The following is a 25,459-nucleotide window of genomic DNA, read 5'->3' on the forward strand; positions in this document are numbered from 1 at the left end:
GTACCACCCCTACCAGGATTTTAAAAAATATTAAATTTTGAGCAAATATGATACGATAATTCGGTAAGGTGGGGGTTGAAAATTTTTGGGGGTAGTTTTAGGTTAAAAGTAACATTTTGTGTCAATAACTATCCAATTTGGATCAAGGGCCAATTTCACTCTTACTTAGGAAAGACCCTTCGAATATATCTTTCTGCAGATTTTTTGTTATACATTTCATCCCTCCCTAACTATTGTTAAACCTAAGAAATGTAATAATAAACACTTTCTTTCTATAATGTGAATTTCATTTCTTGATTTAAATTGGTCAAGGAGAAATTGTCATTGGTGGTCATTTTGATAGAGAAAGGTCTGCCAAAATAACAAAACAAGTAAAAACAACATAACAAAGGGAACTTCCATATAAAATTGAAAGAGATGACTGTACAAATACATGAAAATACAGGACGTCAATAATCACTACCTAAACATTTCAAAGAGGCCAATGAAATAACTGACCCTTCTTGATTGTTCGATGGAATAATAGCTCTGTGTTGCTCACAATTTATTGCCTTCCAAAATACTAGCAAGGCACGGTGCTGGGACCAATAGTCTAAGTAAGAATTATCCAGTACAGCTATTCAGCTAAATTGTTACAAAAATACATAAGCAATAGGCATGCGCACTTCCAATGTGTTCCAGATAAACGTTATTACTGTTATTTGTTGAAGTTTAGCGTCTCTTCTTAGCATCAACACTATATGGGATGTGGTTCTACAGTTTAATGAGAAATCTGAACCACGTACTGCGTTCAATGCTCCCCACCGAGAATCGAACCCGGGACCACTAGCACCAAAAGTATACAGTCTGGCCACTAGACTAACAGGGATGGCAACAGTTATGATATCAAATCATAAATTTATTTCTTAGTGCCAGCAGATAACGTTAATAGGCACAGTCGATAAGTGCACTTCTATACTCATAGTTTTAAAACTATCGCTTGCAGACAACGTACCTTTTTTATTTGCTTATTTAGCTTAATAAAGTTTCAAATGTAAAGGTTAATGAGTCTCAAAAGCCCTGAAGTGAGTTTCAATATTTACTGACCATAGAAGTGTTGTCAGTGGATAATCCACCGTCTCTTATTTCTCGTTCCTCTTTCGGTTTTCATTTTCTGTCGTTTGAGCTACCGATACAAAACTAATAATGTAACCTGCTTTATTGAATTTAGTGAGATTAGAAACGGGAAATTTCTCAAATCGCAAATGTTATTTCCATAAGAAAATGTAGAATACATGAAATGACCCCCTATTCATTTTGTACTTGAGTATGGTGAGTAATAAAACAAAATCAATAAACGTAGTTTGTATTAACTTAAAAATTCCTACATAATTTCAGTACGGCAGTCAGTATATTCAATACATATTTCTACTCATGTAATTTATCTTTACACATAATTATCTAGTACTAATATTAACTACATGGTTAACGTGCCTGATCATAGGTTCGATTCCTTCTGGGATACGAAGGTTTCGATATTAATCTTGCATGGTATGGAAATCGGAGTCTAGAAATCAACAAATAACTGGCGATGAAAGCCGATATCATCACTTAACATTTGACCCTCCATAGCCATTTTTGGACTGTAAACCAAAAAGTTTAATTTTCTTTAATTACTTAATAATAATAATAATAATAATAATAATAATAATAATAATAATAATAATAATAATAATAATAATAATAATAATAATAATAATAATGTCTATTTGTGTGCCATGAACAGCCTAATGACAAAAGCACATAATTTTATCGCATAAAAATAAACACTTACTGTATATAATGTATCTACAGTATATAGACAATTGAAACAATGAAAATAATAAAAAAATAAAATTATGATACTATCGGATTAAACAATGATTCTTTGTCAAATTAATATCAAATATTTGTAGTCCCAAAGTAGATACGTTGTTAAAAAAAAAAAAAAACTAATAATGTTCGTCAAACTAAAATTTATGCTTGTGTACTAATTTAAAAAAAAAATCTCAAATAAGATTAAAAGAATTGCCCATTCTACTTAAAATTACAGATTTTGAAGTCAAGGGAACTAAAGCTGATCTATTTCTCATATTATATATTGGAACACTTATACCTATGTTCTATAGGTAGTACCCACTATTATATCTATTGTCTACTATTTTCTGAGTAAAATATTTTTCAATAAGCTTTCTGCTGTCACATAAATCTTGTAATCCCCAAAATTGATTCCAGTCTACAACTAGCAATGTTTATTCATTTTACGATATAGTCGCCTAATAAAATATTTTTGGACTGACAGTTTTGCTTCCTAATGATGTACATATGTTATTCCAAATAACTATACCAAACTCTTATCTTGATCTTGCAAGTATCTTATGTACTTATTCATATGAGCTGGCATTTTTAAACTCAGGTCACTGTTTGAAAATGAACCCTATTATTCTTCTAGGCCCTTAAATTATATCATTAATGTGATAACTAAATTTCAGATTTCTGTCAAATACATGCCTAAATATTTAATTTCTTTATCTTTATGCAATGTTACTCTATTAATAACACATTTCCTCGCATAGTATTGCGCTTTGTTAATATGAAATATATTTAGTTTTCTCACAGTTTATTTTAATAAGTTATTTTCACACTATATCTAAGTCTTTTTGTAGTAAATAATTATCATACTCACTCTTTACTATTCTACATAATTTAAATCATCTGCATATAACAAAATATTTGAATGTTTAATTTTTTTAGGCAGATCATTAATAATAATAATAATAATAATAATAATAATAATAATAATAATAATAATAATAATAATAATAATAATAATAATAATAATAATAATAATAATGATAATGTTAATAAGCTTACCAGTTATTGGTATTCCTAATAAAACAGGAATAGCCTTGGCCCCTTGAACAAATCCCCATGTTCGGGTAAAATGACGAGCTCTTACTCGTTCAAATGTATACATCTTTAGCGAATAAAGAAATCCTCCTAAAAATATTCCATATATCCACACGAACAACACGTAACCATGGTAACCTTCCACTGTGCTCAATGCCAGCATTGATACACCTGAAAACAAGATATTATAAGTTACTTTATATATATATATATATATATATATATATATATATATATACGGTATTTATTACAAAAAAAGTTCAATATTTATATTATTTTGGATTTCTACTTGTTAGTTTTTCATTTTTACATTTTTACAAATATTCTAAGCAAAAACAATAAGAAAACTAGCCTTTATATAAGAGACGGAAAACTCGATATATCATTATATTCTAGTTTTATTATTAAAAATAAAAGTTATCTGGATAATTTTGTTCTTCGGTTTTACACTCTAACCAAAGAAATAAAATAAACTAAAGAGAATTATTCTAATATTTAAAAGCTCAGCTTGCACACCTGATGGCTAATACATTATACTTTGCCTGACAACGTAAAGGTTAAATGGATTTGAGTATGGTCAGGTTGACACAATCAAATTATTATGTTTATGTATGTATGCATGTATAAATATATGTATGTATGTATTATCATTTCTTTTTTACAATTTACATTTTGTGAGCAAATTGCGATACAAATTTTGATTTGTAAATTTTGTATCTCATTGACTGTACTATAAAGGTAACGAAGAAAGTTCTGTCGCTTTTTCATCCATCACCATCGAATATCGATATGTCACATAAGATGTCCATGGAAGATCTAAAATAGTCCCCGTCAGCATCGACGACCTTCTACCAACGTTCTGGAAGGCCGTGGATTCTATCGCGGTAGAACTTGGTGGGTCGTGAAGCGAAGAAGGTATCAAGTAAATTTTGCACCTCTACTAGGGATTTGAACTGGCATCCTCTAAGGCGATTGCCCAAAGAATGGAACACGTGATAATCGGAGGATGGAATGTGCGGGGAGTATGGCGGATGCAATCGTGTTTCCCTTCCAAGGTGTAGAATGGTGTCCCGGGGTCATTCTAGCCACGTGGGGCTTAGCATTGTTCTGTAACAGGAGGATCCCTTTGCGATTCAGAAGTGCTGCATCCAGAGTTTTCAGTTGTTCTTGAACACGGCTCAACCGCTGATAGTACACAGTTGAACTGATGCTCTGATCAGTTGGTAGCAGTTCCTGGTGCACGATGCCGCGAGCAGTCCACCAAACACACAGGAGGACCTTCTTCTGGTGCAGTGCTCGTTTCGGCTGTTTTGAAACCGATTCATGCGATGCTAACCAATGATGACGGTGCAGTAGAGCTTTGTACAGGAGCCACTTCTCATCACATATCAACACTCTGTCCAGAAATGGCTTCTTCCTCAGACGAGATAGCAAGGAATAACAGGTGTCTGCTCGCGTTGTCCTCTGGCCCGGAGTCAAATCATGTGGGACCCATCGATCAACTTCTAGTGTTCCCAAGTTGATGGAGGTGCTGCCGAATGGTTTCTCCACTCACACTGAATTGTAGTTCCAGTTTCTCACATGTCTGGCCACTGTTCACCCCAATTGCTGCCTGGAGATCTTCATTTTGTACGTGTCTTGGTCTTCAGCACGTGGTGCGTCTTCGAGTGTTTCATCACCGTCCTTAAACTTGTTAAACCACCGCTGTACTGTCCGCGTAGTCACGACACCCTCACCAAAGGTCTGGCACATCTTTCGCCCCGCAGCAGCGGCGTTTGATCCCAGTTTGAACTCGTACAGTATACACGCCCTTATGACGCTCAGTGGAGGTCCCATGTTCACTCTGTCCTTATGCACGTTCACGGTGTAACTGAACTGCCACAACCAGACAGTATGTTGGATATACCCACACCAAGAATTGACCTTCTCCTTATCTTCATTCGCATTCAACTCACGGTGTGATTGCCAATGGAACACAGACACCCTCAAAAGCGACAGAACTTTCTTAGTTACCTTTATATAATGAGTAATTATAGAATAATTATATATATATACAGAGAGAGTGCCTTTGGTTGCGAAGTTTTTTGAGTTAGGCTCGTGGTGTCTCGCAAGGAGAAATCTTGCAAATACTGTATGTTGGTTTTTACAAGGGCGTAAATGGGCATCTGGTTACTAATAAAACTCCAACTGACCAAAGCAGTATATATATTTTAAGATTACATATTTGTGTTACAGTTTCGGCTATGTAACATAGCCTTCCTCAGACACATTATGAGAGAAATATCAAATTTTGACAGCTTATATACAATCTGGATGCAAGACACGCCCACTTTCTCTTAACAAAATGTAAACTTTGTAATTAAAAATTTACGTTTAATTAAAGGTTTACGTTTACAATTAAATTAAAAGTTTACGTTTACAGTAGTTAAAAATTTACTTTTTAGAGTCAATTAAAATGTTACGTTTTGTAAAGACAAAGTGGGCGTGTCTTGTATCCAGATTGTATATAAGCTGTCAAAATTGGATATTTCTCTCATAATGTGTCTGAGGAAGGCTATGTTACATAGCCGAAACTGTAACATAAATATATAATCTTAAAATATATATACTGCTTTGGTCAGTTGGAGTTTAATTAGTAATCTTGAATTTTCCAAAGCTACAATGAATAATTTACAAGGACATCTGGTATATCAGTCGGTATACCAATACTTTAAATGAAAAGCGAAAAGAAAAGAGACAGAAAGAGGAGTATATTTTTTTATATTTTTGGCGCTGAAGAATGTCGTTACTGTTTCAGTGATCTACTGTACGCACTTCTAGGTTTTACTAACCATATCCAAGCCCCATTCATGCTACACCATATATCGGCTTGGTCTAATATAGATTAAACTTGTTTTTCTGCTCTGCTGCCAATGCGACTTTTCTTCAGAGGATATTTTTTATTTTTTTTATTACGCACTCAGATAAAAGAATAGGATGACCCGAAACTGAGAAGGTCTGGAGGATGACTCACTAGCAACAAACCGACAAAGAAAAGGAAAGACAGAGCGGAAAACTGTTTTGTAATCCAAAGTCAAGGCATTTTTTTCTTGCAGCAACCGACCCTTCAAAGAAAAGTTTCTCGAAACAATAGGAATACTTTTTCAGATTGTTCCTTATTTTAACTTCCGTGGTAATAATGAAAGATACAAAGATGAATCGCAATTTGCAATACATTTTTCCATCTGTATCGCATTTCCATGTTTTTTGCATCGCAAACTGCGATGCGATACCGTTTTTTAAAAAAAAATGTTGGTATGTACGTGTGTGTGTTTGTGTTAGAGAAAGAGGGGAGGTAAAAGACAAAAAAGAAAATTCTTTAGTAGCTAACATTCTGTGATACAGAAATACACTAGAGATCTAAGAGTGCAATTTATGATATTAATATTATTTTGTGATATTATATTAATCTTCGCATAATTATTAAATTTCTTTGTCCAAGTGTGTACAATGTGTGTAAATACAGGGAAGAAAATAAACTTTTCTTTATGAAAGACATTTTTATTTATTTTTTATTTAGCATTTCATATCATTCCAGATCCTTAGGTCTCACCTCACTTGATTTTTACCTTTGGGAACATTTGAAGGCCATGGTGTATCAAGAAAGGATACAAAATATATATATCATGTAAAGAAAAGTATCACCAACACCTTTGCAAGCATAACTCCAGCTGTTCTTCAGCAGTAGAGAATAAGGACCAAAATGTGTTTTCAAAACAATGGTAATCATGTAGAGCATATTATATAAATAAAAATGGTTCACATAAAAATGTTATTTATCCTATGTATGGTAAGTTACGGGGTACCCTGTATATTCTAATAATATATACAAAGTAACATTATATAATATTCCGGGATATCTTTTAACACATTGGATACATGTGAGTTACGTTTAACTCGCGCTGTTCTAGGTCAAAAAGTTGTGAGTTAAAACTATAAACATCGTGGACTGAAATATACCTTTCTTCAGTTGGATGCGCTTCAGTTTCATTATGTAATATAAATGCACCCGCTTTCTATATGGCTTCCTGAGCAAGGGAAAGTACAATGAAAATTATGTATGTTTTAGTTAGAGTTTTTCGGGAATTGATGAATATAGCACACTTTCAAAATAAATCAAAGATAAGAATATGGGGGCTTCACTTTTTTTTTCAGCCTATGCGTACAATTCCACACTTATTTTAAGATCTGATTTCTAGTTAATATTAGAATTAATACTCCATATTTGAAATATAACTACACGAATATTTATACTTTTAAGTATGCATAATATTATGGTATATTACTAAGTGGACTACAAGAATCACCGATTTTCCCGTCATGTTTTTTGATCTTTTGTTACTCAAAACTTGAAGACAACCAAGTTAATCGATATGGTATGGAACTTTCTTCTTTTTCTTTTTTCTCATCTGCTTTTGATTTTTCGTTGCATTGAACTTCTAACAACAATAATTATTTGAGGTGGATGGTATAAATGGAACAATACGTTATTCATTGATGATTTCATAGAAGAGCTTGCGAGATCCCTTCTTAGGTAGAATATTTAGGGAATTAATTTCTTTTTAGCATCTTTAATTCTACACTTTGACAGAGACCCTCGATATATTGAGACATAATAATAAATAAATAGAAGGATCATTTTCTCTATCAGAGACAAAGGTCTGTGATACAAATATCTAAAATTATTATTTGTGACCTTGACATTCTTAGAAAGCTGAAACCAACTCACTAAATGACCAACAACGAAATCAATGATTTGCTATTAAATGATCAACAACGAAACTCAGCATCCATAATATATTCCAGAACATAAGTACTATATTAGAACAATGTAATACGTAATCCTTCAAAATTCTGTATTAGTTTTGTTAGATTTAAAACAATATTTCAATAACAATACTTGTTCACTGCATTACTGTTAGATTACGTCTCTATAGTATGTATCCTTTTGCATCAGTATAGACTACTTGTATATTTACAGTTCATATTTTTACTAATATTTAATTTTATTGTATGCTATTTTCTTTATATTTTACTTTGATATTCTCTTACATAATACTATTCTTTTCTATCTATTTCCTCTATTCCAGAAATGGTACAAGAATTAATACACTAAATTCATTTATCGCACATGTGCTGTTGATAGGTGTCTGTTAATGTGGTTCGTTGACAGTATTATATTTTTCCTTCAGTCTGACAGACGTTCATTAGTAGCAACGTGATATGAAGTATCAAATCAAAACATTCTCAAAATGTATTATACAGGTGAATCAATTAGGCAGCAGAAGTGACATTTCAATGGAAGCTTGGACTACATTATCCCAGGAAACTGTGAGTAGGAAGTCTGAAGCGCAGTTCTTGGTCATTTAAATATGAATAGAATGTCGTTATATCATTCTATAATTAATGCTAGTGTCTTGAAGAAGAGTGCCATTAACTGAGATGCTGTTACATTTTAGATGATACCTATAACTATTTTGTAAATTTGGGATCGTGCTAAGGTGCAGTACGATAAAAGGAAGCTATGTGCTGATATTAGGTACCAAAAGAAAGAAAAATGCAATCGCAAAAGCAAAAACTATTCAACTGAAATGTGTAAAATGAAATACACCCCTCTTCGCAAATGTAGAATTATTCGATCTTCGGCATATGCTATTGGAATGCCAGAAACAACACTATATTTCAAAGAGGGAAAAATGATCAAAAGAGTATCATCAACATTGAAACCTTATTTCCTGGATAAAAAAAAAACGTGCACGTTTACAGTCTATGGTAGAAAGATAAGCAGTACATGAAAACCAACCACTCAATGATACAATTGGCATTATGTATATCTTATTTTGAAATAAATAAGTTGCCGTGCTATTCATATTAACACTATAGGTTGCTTGTGTGCTATATTCTGAAATAAAATACATAATTTCTATAGCATATTTCGAAAAAACATAAATGATCTAATTATACCATATTTTGGAATGGAGGAAGTATATTTAATTATTTTTATGTTTGCTTTACTAATTTTTATATTTTAATTATTTTCATAAATTTTTGAATTTGCTTTTGCATTTTTAAATATTTTTACTTTATTAAATTCATAGATATCTTTTCTTCTTGTTTTTATATAAAAATGTTCATACTAGAAAATACACTCACGTATCTCCACAATCATCAATATTGTACACACTTTCATCCATGGGCGGCGATTAGGGGGGAGGGCAAAGGGGGCAGTTGCCACTCCACTTTTTTGAAATGACCCATTAATGTATATAGTTTCATTTGGAAATGTGAAGTTTTGTAAGTATTATTGGTTCATAGAATAAAAATGGTGCCATAAAATATTTGCTGTTCCGTGAGTACGTTTTGGTTGTCTTTCTGTGGAGTTAAGAAAGCTACAGGAATTGCGTTTTAATTGCCACGAAAAAATGGCCCAAAAGTTAACCTACTGGAGAGTCACAATTCGAGCGTACTTTCATTTCTTCTTACAAGGGCTCGATTTGTTACTCAGCCGCTTTGGAACTTGTTAAAAAAAAAAAAGAAAAGAAAAGAAAATTGTCTCAGTGCGAAGTTTGACTGTCATTTGTTAGTTCTTTTTTTTTTCTTTTTATACGCTGCTAAAGTCGTCTGCTGTGAATTTTACTGGGCGCAGCCATATTGGTTACAAACAACTTGTTGTTAAGGTGGTTGCTAAGGCAGTTTCAATGGCGTTGTATGTGGCAGCTGTGAGTCTTGTGAAAGACGAACTTAAAATTATGAATAAAAGGCTACATTTTCACGAATAGCAGTGAATATATTTACTTTATACGTATAGGAATGCTATATTTATCATAATATGAAACAAAATTACTTTACATTTTAATTCCTTCAATCCCCAATAACTTGCTGGACAACAAGTGAGTGAGAATCCCAAGCATGTGCATGAGCGCCCAGTAATAATAATTTTAGATTGAGTTTAATTAAAATTATTGAAAATTGTTATGCTATATACTTCTGTCATATTGTTTGTTTAGCTTCAGTGAAAATGTTTAATATGGGAGAAACTTGATTTTTATAAAATTAGTGATCAGATATTCGGAACAAAGGAGTACAGCGCTAGAATAACCAATGCATCTTAAAGCATACAATTACGAATACATAGTCTCAGAAACTTAGCATCTTCGTGGAAATAATTTCCTAATTTATTCTTCATACTTTTGTTAGCGGGTGCCCATTCTTTGCTTGGCACTGGTGAAGTTGAAATGCATCACCAGAAATAATTAAATAATTTAAAAGGTATAACTCTCTAACTATCCTATATAATGTCCTAATGTTATCTGAATTATTTTCTTTGCGTCTACCACAAACAACGTACAGATTTGTAACATGCCAGCATATACATGTATTAAAATTCATAAGGAGAACACGTACCAACTTACGCTGGGTGGTCACTTCACGTAACACTACATCTATGATGATTAAGGGCAGCTTGAAGCTCGAGCGAATGTAAGGATGCATCTATAGGGAGCAGGCGGATCAGTGAAGTTACGTAGGCGTGAAGGGAAGAGAGGCACGAAAAGCGTACAATAGCCAGGGTTAGTAATCACTACAAGTGGATTTGCATTTCAATTTCTTAGTAACCATGGTACATTTTTAACGCACAGATTATTTAATAAATAATTTTCTTGCACAGAAGTATTTTCGTAGATTAGACAAATTTTATACATAAATTTTCAAATAATGATCCCGTATTTTTCATGCGTACTTAGCGTAGATCGATTGGATGGAGCAATTATATTTTATGTCAAACGGAATGAGACAAATTAACAAGTCCGGCTTAAACTTTACCATATTGCCTGTACTATACTCTTACCAAAATTTATATTCGGTAAGGTACTGTCTGGTTAACTTTTGATTACTTAAATGCGGTTGTCTTATATATGTGTGTAATGCCGATTTACCAATTTTAAAATCATCCATTGCCTGCAAATCTCAATTGTATCAAAACAAAAGTTTCAAATTTTTACACATATATGTAATCACAGAGGTAAAATTGTTATCGAACTTACGCTGGTGACGATCAGAAAGAGCGGAGGCAGGCAGGCAAGTACTCACTCCATGCTGGGGCAGGCACTGTTCGAAGGTTATAGTATGACTTTAAACGTGTGATTCAATTATCAGTTTACTAAGAAACGATTTTAGTGTTCTGAGTATTAATATATATTAAACAGCGAATTTAGCCTAAAAATGTCACAAACATACAAACAAACAAAGATAGAGCAAGGAAGCTGTGGTAAAAATATATGTATTTTTATTTCTTTCCGGCAGAATATGCAAGGAGAGAGTGTTCTTCAAAAAGATTGAGATATATCTGTTCGCCCAATAAGTAATTAAACATTATATCGCTTTTGTACAATGTGGCTTTGTTTTCGTTTCTCTTTAATATGTTATATAGTACAATATTTCTAATCTCATTCTTGGAAAAAAAATTGCATATACCTCTTAAACTGTTATGGTTATATCCGAAAACGAAACAAATCATTTTCACAGGCGAGTACCATGTAAACTTCTTCATATAACCCGCTCAAAGCTGGTTTGTTTGTAACCAGCTAGCTGAACAGGAAGCGGAAATGACGTTTACTTCACCAGCGTATATGTATTGAGTGTGAAGGTGTCAACGAACCGCAATGTACTCTGGGTACGTGAACTGGCGGTAGTGCTAGAAAGGAGAAATCATCTTTGCTCTTTTTTGTGTGTTGTTAACTCTGAAGTAGTAGTAGAAAAGGAGTGTTATGTTCAACATCATGTATTAAGTAATCTTCAAATGCCTGCAAAATATATTTACATACAGTTCAGATATTAGTTTACTTTCAAATCCTGCATTTGCTTCGTATAGAAAAACGTGCTCTGCCATCAGGTTATGGGCCCAGTAAAAATGCAGGAAGTTCGATTGTCAAAATACTGAAAGTGTGAACTGTGGTAATTAAAAAAAAAATACCAGTACCGGTACGAAGTTTTTTCCTACGTGTCTTGTGACTAGATTGCTGTACGGGACAACGTGTTTCGTGGTGAACAGTAAGTGTCAAACAATTACACAAAGGCGGACTGAGTGGATTGAATTGTCGAAAATGGCGGGACCGGAAATTAAAATTGAAAAGTTGGTTGGGCAATCTAACTGGTGTCAATGGAAGTGGCAGATGAAAATGCATTTTCAACAATATGAACTGATGTCAATAGTTGATGGTTTAAGGATATGTCCAGAAGTATCTGCAGAACAAAAGGCAGAGGAACTGCAGGCGGTACAAGTATGGAAACGGGACAACGCGAAAGCAGCGGCGTTAATTGCTAGTGCACTGAGTACACAGGTGGCGGATTTAGTGTTAATTTACACAAACGCCAAGGACATATGGGACAAACTTGTGAGTGTGTATGAACAGTCAAACATACAAAGGTTAAGTATGCTAATGACAGAGTTTTTAAATTTAAAACGCGATCCAGAAATGGATATGGCTGCTCACGTATCAAAAGCGGAGAAATTGTTCGCGGACATGAACAGTGAATTACGACGAAGAGGATCGCACGACATACCGGTTGAACTCTTACATGGAAGAATACTTGATTCGGTTGGTTCCGAGTATCGGGAGTTTAATAATGTCTGGGAATCAATGAGTGATAATGAACGGACTACGGAAAACTTAACCGAAAAGTTGTGCACCATAGAAAAACGTTTACAAACCGTATCGTTATCAGAAAATACTGCATTTGTTGCTCAAAGATACGCGAAAGGAGAACGAAGCTAAAACCTTACCAGTCGTGTAAGGGAGAATGTGCATGAAAGTGCAAGGGAGAATGTGAATGAAAACAAAACGCGTAAGAAATGTTATTATTGTTCATCGTCATCCCATCTTCAGAAATTCTGTAAAAAGAAGAAGGCAGATAAGAAAAAACGAACTGAAAGTGCAACTTCCTCGGGGGCCTTTTCCAGAGGTGATCAGAGTGGAGCAGCGTTATCTGCGTCTAGTAGTGCAGTGCAAGAAGATACATGGGTTTGTGATTCAGGGGCTACAAATCATATGACTGCGAATAAACATTATTTTGCTTCGTATAAGAAGTTTGCTGTTCCAGTAAGTGTGATATTAGCAAACAAAGAAAAAGTGTTGGTGTACGGAACAGGTCAAGTAAACATTGAACGGTTCGTGAACGGTAAATTGATTCCAGGTTATCTACAAGATGTGTGGTACGTACCGGAAATAGAAAAGAATTTATTTTCTGTGCGCAGCACGTCAAAACATAATATTAGTGCATCGATAGACAGTCACAAAGTTACATTATGTCGCGATAACGAGGTCATTGCGACAGGTGAGTGGAAACAAAACACGTATATCATGCATATTCGAGTGGTTATTCCGAGTGAACCGGCTGAAGTGAACATTGCAACAACCAAAGAAACGTTACAGTTGTGCCACGAGCGTCTTGGGCATCAAGATAAAAGACATGTTAAAAACATTCTTTAGCAGGCAAAGATAGAAGTGAGTGATAAAGATACTCAAAGTTTCTGTGATGGTTGTGTGCTCGGAAAAGCACATAAGAAACCGTTGAGGGTAAGACATAACAGGCCACAAAGGGTGGGTGAATTAATAAATGCAGATGTAAATGGTCCAATGTCAACGGACAGTGTACAAGGGTTTAAGTATTACGTGTGCTTCACGGATGATTATAGTAAATATCGCAGAATATTTTTCATTAAACAAAAGAATGAAGTGGTGAGATGCCTGAAAATATTTCTAAATGAAGTATCGACGGCGGGGCATACTGTTAAACTGTTCCGAAGTGACGGTGGCAAGGAATTCGACTGTGAAGACGTAAAAGCTGTTCTAAGTGAGCGTGGAATAACACCAGTTTTGTCTGCACCGTATACGCCAGAGCAAAATGGAGTTGCAGAACGTGAAAATCGAACCATTGTTGAGCTGGCAAGGTCAATGCTTTCGGTAAGTGGTTTACCTAGGTTCTTATGGCCTCAAGCGTATGAAACGGCAGTGTATGTTTTAAATCACACAGGAAAGACTCCTCAAACAGGAAAGTCACCAAGTGAGCTGTGGAACGGCACCAAAGTGATGGTTTTTGATCATCTTAAAGTCTTTGGTACGCAATGCTACGTGCATATTCCAAAGAAGTTTCGCAGAAAGTTAGACAACAAAAGTATTCATGGGTATATGGTTGGATATCTGAATAAAAAAGATGGATACAAAGTATACATACCTTCAAAGAAACGTGTTGTGTTGTCACATGACGTGTACTTCAAGCCAGAAAATACTTGCACTAATTTCTTAGGAGTGCAGTGGTTCCAGATCAGGAGGAAGGTGCAGAAGTTTGTACCCAAAAGGAAGAATCGATCCCGGAGAATGGTCCGATTCTGAAGGAAGGGATACCGTGCACTGACTCCAACTCTGAAAGCGAGGCAGAAGACGCGGAAGATCAACCCACCAAACAACTAAGAAGAGAAGTAAAGAAACCGGCCTGGATGACTTCTGGTGAGTTCGTTATGGGTTCAACGTATATGGCAACAAGTGAAATAGGGGACCCAATATCACATAAAGAAGCCATGTAGTCAGCCAACAAGGAACAGTGGTCTCAGACTATGAAAGAAGAAATGGAGGCATTAAAGAAGAACCATACGTAGGACTTAGTGATGCTTCCAGATGGTGCTAAAGTGATAACAAACAAATGGGTATACAGAAGAAAACTGAACACTGACGGTTCTGTACAAAAGTACAAAGCGAGGATCGTAGCTAAAGGTTGCGCGCAAAAGGAAGGGATAGACTATGAAGAGACATTTAGCCCTGTAGCAAGGTATGATACAGTAAGAACTGTATTTGCAGTCGCAGCAACGGAAAGACTACATATAAAACAGTTTGATGTGAAAACTGCATTTTTGAATGGGGTACTTCATGAAGAAGTGTACATGAAGCAACCGGAAGGATTCGACGATAAAAGTGGTAGAATGTGCAAGTTGAATAAGAGCCTGTATGACCTGAAGCAGGCACCGAGATGTTGGAACGAAAGACTCGTAAAGTTTATGAAAGAACAAGGAATGAAAGTGAGTGCTGCTGATCCTTGTTTGTTCTTTCGACAACGAAATGAAAAAAAGCTAATTGTCTTGGTGTATGTTGATGATGGATTAGTTGTAGGAAGTGATTCTAATGAAATCGACCATTTCTTAAAGCAGTTGAGTAATACATTTGAAATTACTACTGATGAAGCTAATAGCTTCTTGGGTATGCAGATCCAGCGTAGTGAAAAGGGGATTTTTATAAGTCAGCGAGCATATATCGAAAACATTCTCAAAAGGTTTAACATGAGTGAAGCAAACTCAGTTGCAACACCATCCGATAGGAGTAGTGGCGGTAGTACAAAGCCGATAAAAGAGGGAACTCCATATCGTGAAGCTGTAGGATGCTTAATGTACTTGGCAATGACAACACGTCCTGACATTGCTTTCGCAGTTTCTCAAGCAGCTCGAGCCGTTGAACAGCCAACAGAAGAGGATTGGATCAAGATTAAGAGAATCTTCAAGTACTTGAAAGGTACATTCGACTATGGCCTAATGTATTCATCACACAACACCACGGGTTTAAAAACCTTCAGTGATGCTGATTATGCCGGAGACATCAAAACAAGATGGTCTACTAGTGGCGTAGTTACAGTGTTCGCAGGAAGTGCAGTAACGTGGTCAAGTCGCCTTCAGAAATCAGTGGCTTTGTCAACAACGGAAGCTGAATTCATTGCAGCGAGTGAAAGTGCGAAGGAACTAATGTGGCTAAAGCGATTGTTCAGTGTTTTGGGCGTGGAAATTTGTGAGAAACCTGTATTATTAGTAGATAACGCTAGTGCTGTGAAATTGACAAAAAACCCAGAATTTCACAAAAGGTCAAAGCACATCGAAGTAAGATACTACTTTGTACGGGAGTGCTATCAAAGTAACAAAATTGATGTAAAGCATATTGCGGGTCAAAATCAGGTAGCTGATATATTTACCAAAGCATTAGAAAAGGTAAGGTTTCAAAGTCTGGGTAAAAATATGGGAGTTTGCTCCAGTAATATGGCTGGAAGGTGTCAACGAACCGCAATGTACTCTGGGTACATGAACTGGCGGTAGTGCTAGAAAGGAGAAGTTGTCTCTGCTCTTTTTTGTGTGTTGTTAACTCTGAAGTAATCTTGTTTCGGAGATCTTGTAATGAGTGAATCACTGTTGAGCCTCAGAAGTTTAAATTTTGCACATGTATTTTCCTAAAATTCTAAACTGTGAATAAGGCAGAGTTGAGCGAAATTCGATCTTTTAAAGGTAAGAGAATTTAAAAGGTTTATCAGTATTAATGTTTCTTTTCAAACGGTGGAGTATGGGAACAAAATTTCCTACATGGGGTCTTTCCGATATCCAAAATACAAATATCAGATCAATTTCATGTGAATGAATTTTGGAAATTTCATCCTGAAATACATGCGACGAAAAGAATCTACACTCAAATATACGGAGATTTGTCTTATTTATTTGCAAAAGTTTCAGACAAAATCGTGATCCATTTTATACTGAAACTAAACCAAATAAAAACAATAATAAAATTTTTGAACATGTACAAAAATGTTACCTCACGAATGACTGCATCTTTTGAGTTTCAAACTCTTGTAAATATTAGTAGGATTTTAGATCAATGTGCGGATAAATAAGAAGTTTAGTTCCAACTGATATCTCCAATCGATTTGCCTGCTTTTTGTAGTCTTATCTAATATTCTCGCGTGTTTATTTTGAAGAAAATTAAATCATTCTAAATAGCCATATAGGCGCCTCTACTGGACAAACTTCTATTCCTGTGAAAAGTTATAAGGTAAGTATGTGCAATTTCGCATCATCCCTAATTTCACAATATATCATAAAATAAAATAATACAAACTAATGATAGGTTACGGAAGTACTTTTCATCACTGATAATTGGGAAGAAGTATTCCGCCATACAAAGGATAAGAAACAAGATGAAATAAGTAGTGTGATATTTGTGGCGTGTTAGGACCTGAAGCACACAGCTCTCCATTTCACCAGGAATTTATAGCATAGATTGTAGAAATTATTAAATCCATGTTCGTAAATATAGAAGAGAAATGACAAGGATTGTAAAAGTATACTTAAAATGTCCAATTCAAAGCAAGTAATAGGCTTAATTTCGGTAAGTTTTTCTTTTAGCCTCAGTAGAGGTAAAAACAAAGGCAAATAAGCTCTTTCGCAAGTAGCGTTGTAAAACATAACACGTACAATTGTTGATTCTTTTGTTGTGGAAATATAAACTCTATAAACGCTTGTGAATACTTAACATTAGTAGGACATTAACGCTTGTAAACACTATTAGGACATTACAGTTCTAGTACGTGAAGAATAAAATTTAGTCTGGGAAAGGAAGATAGTGATAATTGAACGTTTACTTTGTGAAAGTTCAAACAATTCTTGGTTTTACGCATAAATTTTACACGTAGATCTATATGAGGTCTATTTATAGTTATAACTATGACATTTGAGGGCTCTGAAGGTATTAGGGAACGATGGGGAAGATGGAGGTTTGCTTATTTTTAATTCGATATTTTTGTAGGTTAGGTGTTGTTTTCGTTAGAACTGCATAGTTTATTTTATTAACAGTGTAAAATTATCTTTTATGCTCTAACGTTCAATATATATTTCATGAAATTTATTTTTGAAAAGTTTTTTCTTGTGTAGATACAGTTTGTTTACACTATCTAATTTAATGACAAGATAAAGTTTATGTTCATTTAATGAAGTATATAAATGTATGATATAGAAAATGTCCGAATGTCCACGTATGTATAAATTCATCATTAAGTGAATTATATTGTAAAATTTTGCTTGTGCAAGTATAGGTAGAGCACATGTAGAGCAAATTACTGTCTGGGATTGTTTTCCTACTACCGGATTTTATTACAAAATTCCACTATAATTAAAAATAAATACAAATTCTCTAACGTTTGGGATTTAAATAGATGTCTCCTCGATCTGAAGGTTTCGGGAAGGAATCCTCACGAAGCAAGCTACGTGAGGAAGTGTAGGACACTCGCTAGTCTACTGCAAGCAGAGAGGGGTTATTCCCGACAAAGCTCCACTGCAAGCTAGGCCGGAGTTGTGATTAGGAATCTCCCTAGGCTCTGCTGCAAGCCAGGAAAGAAAGGAACCGATAGCTTCACTGCAAGCTAAAGGTTTTGGGTTTAGGTGTGGTACTACCTAGGCTCTACTGAAAACCAATAAAGGAAATTTGACCAGCCCAGATTGATGACTGTCTGGGTTATATAGATGCTCCAGGTGAGGCAGTGGCGACATGTGACCAGTGGCGTCACTGTTGTCTCCTTCGTCTACAGCTATAATAATCTACAGTAAAAATATACATGGTTGATGTTGTGGATAGAAGCACACATTGAATGTTTGCAAACACAGCCATACAGGATATTACATATATATATAAAAATACAACATATCTCGCAAAATCAATAACAAAAAGATAATGTAGAAAAATTAGGCCACCCTAATGCGAAATAAAGAAAGACAACTGGGAACAATTGTAGGCTGAACTTCAAGGCAAAATTATTAAATTTCTAAAGAAAGAAAATGACAACATATATGTATCTCTTATTTTAGAATGGATCTATAAAATAATCTTGTCTGTTATTATTTGTTAATTTTCTAATTGATAATATATATCAAAACATAAAATATGTTGCGAAATTGGGCATACTGATTTCCCAGAATGCTCAATTTCTAAATTTCTATTCCATTTTTCACTGTGCCACTCAAGTATCAATTTTAACCATGCCTTATATATATATGATTTCATTCTAATTTCATACTGATTGCTGGAAATTACAATAAAAAATATTGACTAAATATCTTAATGTTTTCCTTACGAACTAGGGATTATTCTACGTAAATGACTTGTTATTTTTCTATGAGCATTATTTGTATTTGGATCTGTGCAAAACGTGTCAAAAGAAATCATAAAACTTAAAAATACACAACATTTCTTCCTTGAAGAAATATTTCTTCGGTATTGTGATTTCTCATCACATACAGGGTGGGACCAAAAAAAAAAGTACCTTTAGTTTGTTCATGTTTATTTCACTATGACATGTTCTACGTATCTCATATGATTGCTGACAAACAAGGGAACACTGTTTAGGGATTATGTCCTCATTCATTGATTGAATGTTCTTATGAAAATCTTCCACAGTTCGTGAAATGAGCACAAAATAGTGTGGCCTTTGTGAGGACTTATCGAGCCTCTCCCAGCCCCCCAAAAAGCATGTTTTATTTGTTTAAGTGACTACTGAGGAGAACATATTTTATTTGTTTACGCGACCACTGAGGAAAACATAATACTCATCAGAAGATTATCAACTATCCATGGAGTTTGGATCCTAATAGAGATTTACTAAAACACCTTTACAGTAGTCTTAATGCACCTATATTTGATTAAGAATAAATACTATTTAAAAATTAACATTAATATAAGAATTGAAGCAAAATAAAAAGCATTTAGGCATTCAAGAAAATAATAACAAATAAATTATTCATATTATTTCATGTTTTCAGTTTCGGTTGCGCTTTTTTAGCCCCACCCTATACTATTTTGACTTCCATCTTGAGAAAAGGAATTAACTGATTATCATTCGATATTTATAAGGTACTTACTTATCACTCAGTCCTATTTAAGTATTAACTGTTTTTACTTCTTTGTCGTGAGAAACTACTCGTTCCGTGGATACGTTAACCGCACTTTACTTTCTCAGGAATAAATCATCTTAAGGAACTGTATGATAGTTAAATTAAGTAAACTAAAATTTATTTAAGATTTTTTTAAAAATATTTTTTAACTGTTAGAATCGATGTCTGCAAACGATTAATATGTATCGCTCCTCCTTTCAATAAATTACAGTTACCAAAGCACACGTTTGTCTTCACTTATACATCATAATTTTCTTTGTAATTCAGCAGTTGCAATACCTTTTTATTTTTTTCTTCTCTTTTACAGTAATACATAAAAATTAATTAGTACGCAAACTATCATTTAATAAAAATTTTGCTTTTCCACTAAAACTCAGCAGGTCTTTGAAACAGAAATGTAATACATATTTATACTGATTACTTACCAGAAATAAGTGAAAACATACCAACACTTTAAAAGTACACTATGAATACTTTCGCTAAATACTTTATCAAATGAAGGAGGAAGAACAGTAGTAAGAGAGAAAAAAAAATGAAAAATAGCTCTGAGTTGAGCATCGTAATTGATTCTACAGTTATGTTTATGTTCTTTCATTCTTCTTCCTTTATCCTTTCTTTCCTTTCTATTCGATGAAGTACTTAGCGAAAGATTTTATTGCGCACTTTTTAATGAGCGCAATACTAAAACGGTTTCACTATTTTCTGGTAATACTTCATTTTCCATGTTTACTTCGGAATTTCTTTGGTCTCGGAGATATGACAAAATTGGTAAAGTTTGCAGTATTGCTTTAAATTATGTTATGCCGACAATCTGTTGTAATTAAAACTACCAAAAACTATTGCTGTAGTGTTCTGGAAACAAATAAAATCAATAATTATTTTTAAAATTTCCCACAAATATGTCATTTTAAGCAGTATAGCAATCTCTGCCCATGTCTTTTGTGTGTGTGTGTGTTTTGGGAAGGATTGAAATAACAAATTGCTGTAAATGTATTGTGATATTTATGTCTATTAAAAACTATCTAAGTGATTTGATGTATACTCACCCAAATAGTTTTTTCGAAAGAAAATTTTTGAAAAAAAGACAATTTGGAATCCCTTGTAACCAACGGCGCCGACTTTCCAAAATTTATGTGGGTGCATATTAATGGTGGGACGTGTTAGCCTATATGTTTTCAGGGAGCTCTCCATATTTGATTATGAATACTGTCATAAAGGGCTGTGCTGTGATCAAGTAAAATATACCGGTACTATAAGGATAAGTTGGGGCCTCCCTAGCTCAGTCGGTAACATGGCTGGCTTAAATGCAAGAGAAATGGGTTTAAACCCAGGTCCAAACTGAAACTCTTGTGGGTGCGCACCCACAAGATTATTTATGTGGGTGCTGGGGCCCTGGAGCACTTACGTAGTCGGCGCGCATTTGTTTTCCTTAATTCAAAATACTTCATGTTATTTTCATATTATTAGATCTTAACGTAACCATGTTTTATACTAATGTACCTAAGAGTGTGCATTACCCCGACTCTCTTACATTATTGTTATTTACGGGCCTCTAAAATTTGGATGTTTGTGGTGCCGTATTAATGTGGTATTGTACGTTTTTGATTTGAGAAATTAGCTTTCACTTTCGCAGAAGACTTTCGATAAATACAGACAGGTTTGAAATATGTAACAATCTACGTAATGCTATTTGAAAAACTATAACTTAATGTTGAATTCGATATTATCGTATCTATAACAATATGATGGCGTTACAGAGTATGTCAAACGATTTACCCACGTTGAGTTTTGCATTGTAGAAAATTTCAGCACTTTTATATATTAATTGGAAAGTTACAAGAGCATTTCAAGATAAATGGTTCATCTTTTATCTTTATTGTTAAGTTACACATCTTCATGCATAAGCAACTGCGTGTTTACTATAAATAAATGCTCCTACCACGAATACGTGTTATTGTAAACATAACAGCAGCTAACGACGGATCGAAGCTAGCAGGAAGACACGAAGAAGTTTCGGAAGGAAAACGAAGACGGCCGATCTCCCCTCAAGGACCGCTCTTTCAAGAGGATGTTTATAAAAGATGATCTCAAGAAGACGGAGTCATCAGTGCCAGTACAGATCACTAACCTAGCTAAACTGTCTCCCGAGACTGTTATGGGTTACGGAGACTTTCTTTAGTTCCCTACTTCTGAAGCTGCGATGAGCAAGGGAATATTCCTTTAATCAACCTACCTCTGAGGCTACGATGAGCGAAAAGGGTAATCCTTAACTACACTATCTTCGGAGGCTGCGATGAGCAAAAGGAGATATCCTTTAATTACCGTCTGACGCCGCTCTGGGCTAAGACCTTCAAATCACAGGCTACCTTGTGTGCCGAAGGTCTTTTCCACACTGGAAATACATTTTATGGACTTGGAAATACTTACAAGAACTGTATATTTCTATATAAGACTTAATTTTGTTAATAAAAGATGTAGGGTTCAAATTCTGGACTTATCATTTAGACTCTACCGCACAAAATATGGGGCATTCACTACACAAGGGATTCAATTGCAATTTTGGTTAATTCGGACTTATTTCATATTTAAGATCTCTACCCGAATCTCCTTTCAGTACTTAAAAAAATATTCATGTCCAGATATTGTAAATAACTCATTTTATGATTCATTTTTCCATGTATTTAGACGGAGAGCACAAATAGGTCTCTTTTTCCCACTACTTTAATAGTTAGACTTAAATTCCTTGCGTTCTGACTGCCATTTAAATATCTGACGAAGCTTATACTAGACAAAGCAGTGGAACAGTTAATAATTAAAAAGAAATTCTATGTAAACTCTTAAACGTTTTGCTTATTGCTGCTTGCTTCTGAAAAGAAGGAAATAATTGAATTGTATGCAATCAATATCATACTCTCTAAGAATGTACACTCATGTCCAAAATTATTGTCGCATATCTATAAATATGTTGTTGTAGGAATATAATTTGATAACGAATTCGTCCAGTATTTCTTACAATGGTAGTATGTATACAATCGGCAAAGATATGTATGTGGCAAATTTCATGTCAAAAGAGCAGTAAATACGAACAATAAAACGAAAATAAAACTTTCTTGTCCACTTAGTAACATTTTGTTTTACTCATTCTAGTTTTGGTATTTATAAGTCATTTCCTATGAAATTTACCAGAAATATACATTTTCCGATTATATACAAAGTATCAGTATTAATAGTACTCTGCAAAATCATTATCAGATTATATTCTTACAAGAAGACAGTTATAGACATGCGACAATAATTTTGGACATGAGTGTACATGTAGTTCGGGTCTCACGTAAAATGTACCATGGAATCTTGATCCTGTAAAGGGATACCTATCTCTAAACAAACAATCAAAAAATACATCATACAACTAACACTAATGCCTATGTTCCATAGAACCTTGATTCTGTAAAGGAATATCAAACTCCGAACAAGCAAACAACCAATAACAACTAATTGTTTTCCATTAATCACGATGAGGAAGTTATCTTTTATATGATATAAAAAATGGAAATTATAAGGGGTAAAAAAAAAAAAAAAAAAAAAAAAAATAGCTCTAACGTAGAAATATGTAAAATCTTACCAACACCAACCATAGCTGCTTGGCAGAGGTATTGTCGGGAAATGAGACACTGGTCACTTGGCTTGACAACAACCAGGCCAAATCCGACTCCACCAAGCGCTGTAGCGAATCCCAGAAACGTCTGGAGTAGTACTAACGCACTGTCTTCAAGACCCTCTTTGTAACCTTGTAAAACCTACGAAGAAAAAGTCACGTTTATGTAGCACTAAAATATACACGTTAAAAATTCTTAAAGTAAGATGTAAGAACTATTGTTTTCTTTTATATAGCTTCTACAATACTATAACTTCGGTTTCTTTCTGTTTTCTCAATGTTCCGCATATGAACTTATATTAATATCTTTGGTTCGGTCAAAAAATATTCCCATACATCTACTATTGTTTCCTGGTACTTCACATATGTCCATTTGTGAATGGATGTGATTTTGGAAATCTTAATTTAAAAGAAGTATCGAAGTAGAAAAACTGATCTGTAGGTAACTGCTTAAAGAATTAAACTACGCAACTTTGATATACGTCAGTGTATATATACTGATAAAGTCCTCAAAATATGATTATAGCCAGATGTGATTAAAATAGCGATAGATGTTTTGAGGAAAATAAATCGTCGCTAATGATTGATGAAAGTCAATCGTCGGAACTCCCACTGAAAATTCCGGTAATGAAATAAATAAATAAATATTCCAACTATACCAAAGTTTAAGTTTTTTTTTGATCTATACAAACGTAACAACGTGATCAAAATCATGAAATAACTTTGTCTGATCGAAGTATGTTAAATGTTAGCAATTAATTCCTTTGTATAGTAACCTCTGGAATATAATTTTGGTAAACGTGCCTTATTAGACAAAATTATTATCAGAATTTTATATTATTAGTGAACGGTATTATAAGGTACAGTACGGTTATGTCTTGAAATGTGTTTGTGTGGATTTTTTTTTTTTTTTTTTTGCCTTTTCTGAGTGTATGTTGCTGTGATTGTTAGAAATCATGGACAGAGGTAAGATCTTAAGTGTAGAGATGTAGAGACACACGCTGGAATCATTGATCTTCATAATGCGGGCTTTTCTATTCGTCAAACAGATTCCAAACTGAAATTGGCTTCATTTACCGTTGGTGATTCCACCAAACATTTCGAACACGAAAGAACGTGGACAAAAATCGAGCTGGAAGACTTTGTATTACGTCACTTGCGGAAGATCGTACTATTGTAGTGTCTAGCAAAAGAAATTGGAAGCTTACTGTACCGGAGCTCTAATCAGAATTTAATCGTAGTCACCCTACAAAAATTTCAGTTATTACTGTGAACAACGTTTGAGAATAGCTGGACTCGGAGTACATAGTGGTGCTCTTGAGTGAAGTTACATCAGCTACAAGCTAAGGGAAGAAAATTTACCTTATCTCCTAATTGTTGTATTCAAGTATTAGAACAATACGCAATTTTTCCTCCTTAACTTGTAGCAATAAGTGTTTAACTTTTACTGATGAGACTTCCCTGAAGAGACGCCACTGAGTTTATTTTCATTATTGAACATAAACTAAAATATAAATATGATAAATTTCTTCTTTCAGTAAAATAACATCAAATTGTTTCCTTATGAGATTACAAACGAACACTACAATAGATAAAAAAAAGTAAAGTTAAACATTACCTGATATTGTTTAATGATTGTCTTATAATTTATTCAGTTACATAGAAACGTATATTTAAATATTATTTTCGTTAAACATAACTTAGTGACGCTTAGAACTAACAAGGTAAGAATGTTTCATTTTTTGTATAGTTATATTTATATTACAAAATATTTATATATTTTCCAGTTATGCTGGCAGCTGAATAAGACCACAAGCACAAATATACATTTGTTATAAGTGCTAATATTGTTATCACAAATTACAATATCATAAATATCGATTAACTTTATACAATGACATTTCAAAACATATCCTCAGTAGACTTTTTGAAACATCTTAAAAACTTTGGGGGGAGGCATGGAAAATTGACCTATTAACCTTCTCCTCCTACAACATGGTAGTGAAACCGATATTTTCTCCGAAATCCGGTGTTGCCAAGAAATTCAAGCTAGCTGACAATTCTCGATCAGAGAAGTGCGCATTCCTCTC

General features: G+C 34.2%; 1 protein-coding gene across 2 annotated transcripts in view; it reads right to left on the bottom strand.

The window, feature by feature from the left end:
• The window catches only part of LOC145662988 (monocarboxylate transporter 12-like), an 881,834-nt gene that overhangs the window by 14,420 nt on the left and 841,955 nt on the right, over positions 1–25,459 (bottom strand). For both annotated transcript variants that reach the window (XM_081729091.1, XM_081729092.1), the window contains 2 exons: positions 23,337–23,511; positions 2,893–3,099 (listed from right to left, as the gene is read on the bottom strand). In XM_081729091.1, the coding sequence (XP_081585217.1) occupies positions 2,893–3,099; positions 23,337–23,511 (382 nt within the window). The remainder of the gene's footprint in view (positions 1–2,892; positions 3,100–23,336; positions 23,512–25,459) is intronic.

Source organism: Thermobia domestica, chromosome 10 (genome assembly GCF_964235325.1).
Source record: "Thermobia domestica chromosome 10, izTheDome1.hap1.1, whole genome shotgun sequence".
NCBI lineage: Eukaryota > Metazoa > Arthropoda > Insecta > Zygentoma > Lepismatidae > Thermobia > Thermobia domestica.